The 1,845-nt window shown below is 31.7% G+C and overlaps 1 protein-coding gene across 1 annotated transcript; it reads left to right on the forward strand.

The window, feature by feature from the left end:
- Nucleotides 1-515: 515 nt before the first annotated feature.
- Nucleotides 516-1,845, forward strand: LOC110113431 (CASP-like protein 1D1). The gene is made up of 3 exons (XM_020846023.2): nt 516-837; nt 1,300-1,429; nt 1,526-1,845. Exons 1-3 carry the CDS (start codon nt 587-589, stop codon nt 1,745-1,747), a joined length of 603 nt encoding a protein of 200 aa, XP_020701682.2. The 5' UTR covers nt 516-586; the 3' UTR covers nt 1,748-1,845.

The following is a 1,845-nucleotide window of genomic DNA, read 5'->3' on the forward strand; positions in this document are numbered from 1 at the left end:
AAAAAATTAATTTAAAAAATAATAAAAAAATTATCTCAAAGAAATCTTTAATCATAAGATAGAGATAATAAGTAAGAAATGTCTAACAACTAATATTTAAATGCTGCCTGTAGCCTCAATTTATGGCTATTTGACTTTATTCAATAAATTTTTTTATTACTATTTATTCACATGATGTTAGTTAGAGGTGTAATCTTGAATCTATAAATCTATTAAAATTTTTAAAAGATATATCTTATTAATTTATTATATCAAATAGTATTTTCTTATTTATTTTCAAATTTCTCATTACTTTTTTTTTATTTTATTATAATAATTGTTAATCAAAATCATTATTTTTTTAATTCTATTTTATATATTTTCAATTGATTCAGGCTCAGCTCGAAATAGATTCGAAAATTAAATGGAGCCGAATAATTAGCTGGCGAGCAAAAAATAAATTTAATGTTTTTTATCCAAAAAAAAAAAAGAGAGAGAGAAGGATAAGTATATAAATTGCAAAGGCTTCAAGCTTAAATATTGATTGATTTGAGAGGTTGGGCAGCTGAGGAAAGTAGAGCTGCTAAGCTAACTACTCCTGCCTCCTATGGCGTCCACACCGGAGGTTGCGCTCAACAGCACCGGCGGAAAAGACCGGCAGATGGAATCCGGCTACGGCGCTTCTCCGGTGAAGTTGAAGAGCTTCTCCGGCCTGGATTTTGCACTGCGATTATTATTGTTCGCGTTCTCTTTGACTGCTTTGGTGGTTTTGTTAACGAGCAAGCAGACTGTGACGATTCCCGTCCTCACCATCACTATCACTCGATCCGCCAAGTTTACCAATTCTCCTGCGTTTATGTAAGTAATTTTGTGTGGTAATTTGCAATTTTTTTAATATTGTGGGTTAATCTGTGATGATTTTCTTCACAGTTTTCTTTTACAGGGCCAACCGACACATTTATATTTGGTAAATTTTTTTTTAAAAAAATTATTTTTTCAGAGAAGTACACTGTGATGATTTTTTTTTAAAAAAAAGGTATTTTTTGTTTTTATCCTAATTTTGGCAGTTTTGAAGCCATATTTTGCTAAATCTCTTCCAAAAATATAATTTTGGTATTTCAATTCTCATCAATTTGATAAATTTATGATTTCTAACATTTCTCCTCTCTCAAATCTTTAATTCTGAAACAAACATCCAACAATTTTACAGAATCGACACTGCAAAATTTGATAATTTTGTTTTAAAACTCTGAAGATTTACTAGATCTGGGCTTATATGATTCGCCAATATCTTCATCTTGTTTGTTTAATGATTTACAGATATCTTCTGGTTGCACTATCGATCACAACCTTGTACAGCTTCATCAGCTTGATCATCTCTGCAGCTTCCTACCGCTCAAAATCATCTCCTTCTTCAAGCTCTCTATTTAAACTGATGGTCATAGACCTGGTAAGAACATGTTAATCAAAGCAAATTTTTTTAAAAAAATTCGATTTTTATTGATTCACAGAGAGTCTGATCATGATCATGTTCATGTTGTTAAAGTTGTTGGCAGGAATTATGGCATCAGCTACAGGATGTGCAGGCTCTACTGCATATATTGGACTGAAAGGAAACTCACATGTTCTGTGGAATAAGATCTGTAATAATTTTGAAACTTTCTGTCGCCATATTGGGAGCTCTACATTACTTTCTCTCATAGCGTCAGCTGTTCTTCTTCTCCTCGTTGTTCTCTCCTCATTTACTATTTATCGTCGCAGTCGCTGAATCCTAATTAATTACTTGTTTCAGTTCAGAACTATGAGTGGTTTTATGTTTAATGTGGTTGTTCAAATAATTGAAGAGTTTTAATGTTCTTTGTTTGA

This window comes from Dendrobium catenatum, unplaced genomic scaffold (assembly GCF_001605985.2).
Source record: "Dendrobium catenatum unplaced genomic scaffold, ASM160598v2 fragScaff_scaffold_156, whole genome shotgun sequence".
Classification (NCBI taxonomy): Eukaryota; Viridiplantae; Streptophyta; class Magnoliopsida; order Asparagales; family Orchidaceae; genus Dendrobium; species Dendrobium catenatum.

Coding starts and splice junctions, on each gene's coding strand:
- LOC110113431 (XM_020846023.2), top strand. CDS start 587: ATGGCGTCCACACCGGAGGTTGCGCTCAACAGCACCGGCGGAAAAGAC. Junction 838..1,299: donor ACCAATTCTCCTGCGTTTAT/GTAAGTAATTTT, acceptor AATGATTTACAG/ATATCTTCTGGTTGCACTAT. Junction 1,430..1,525: donor AACTGATGGTCATAGACCTG/GTAAGAACATGT, acceptor ATGTTGTTAAAG/TTGTTGGCAGGAATTATGGC.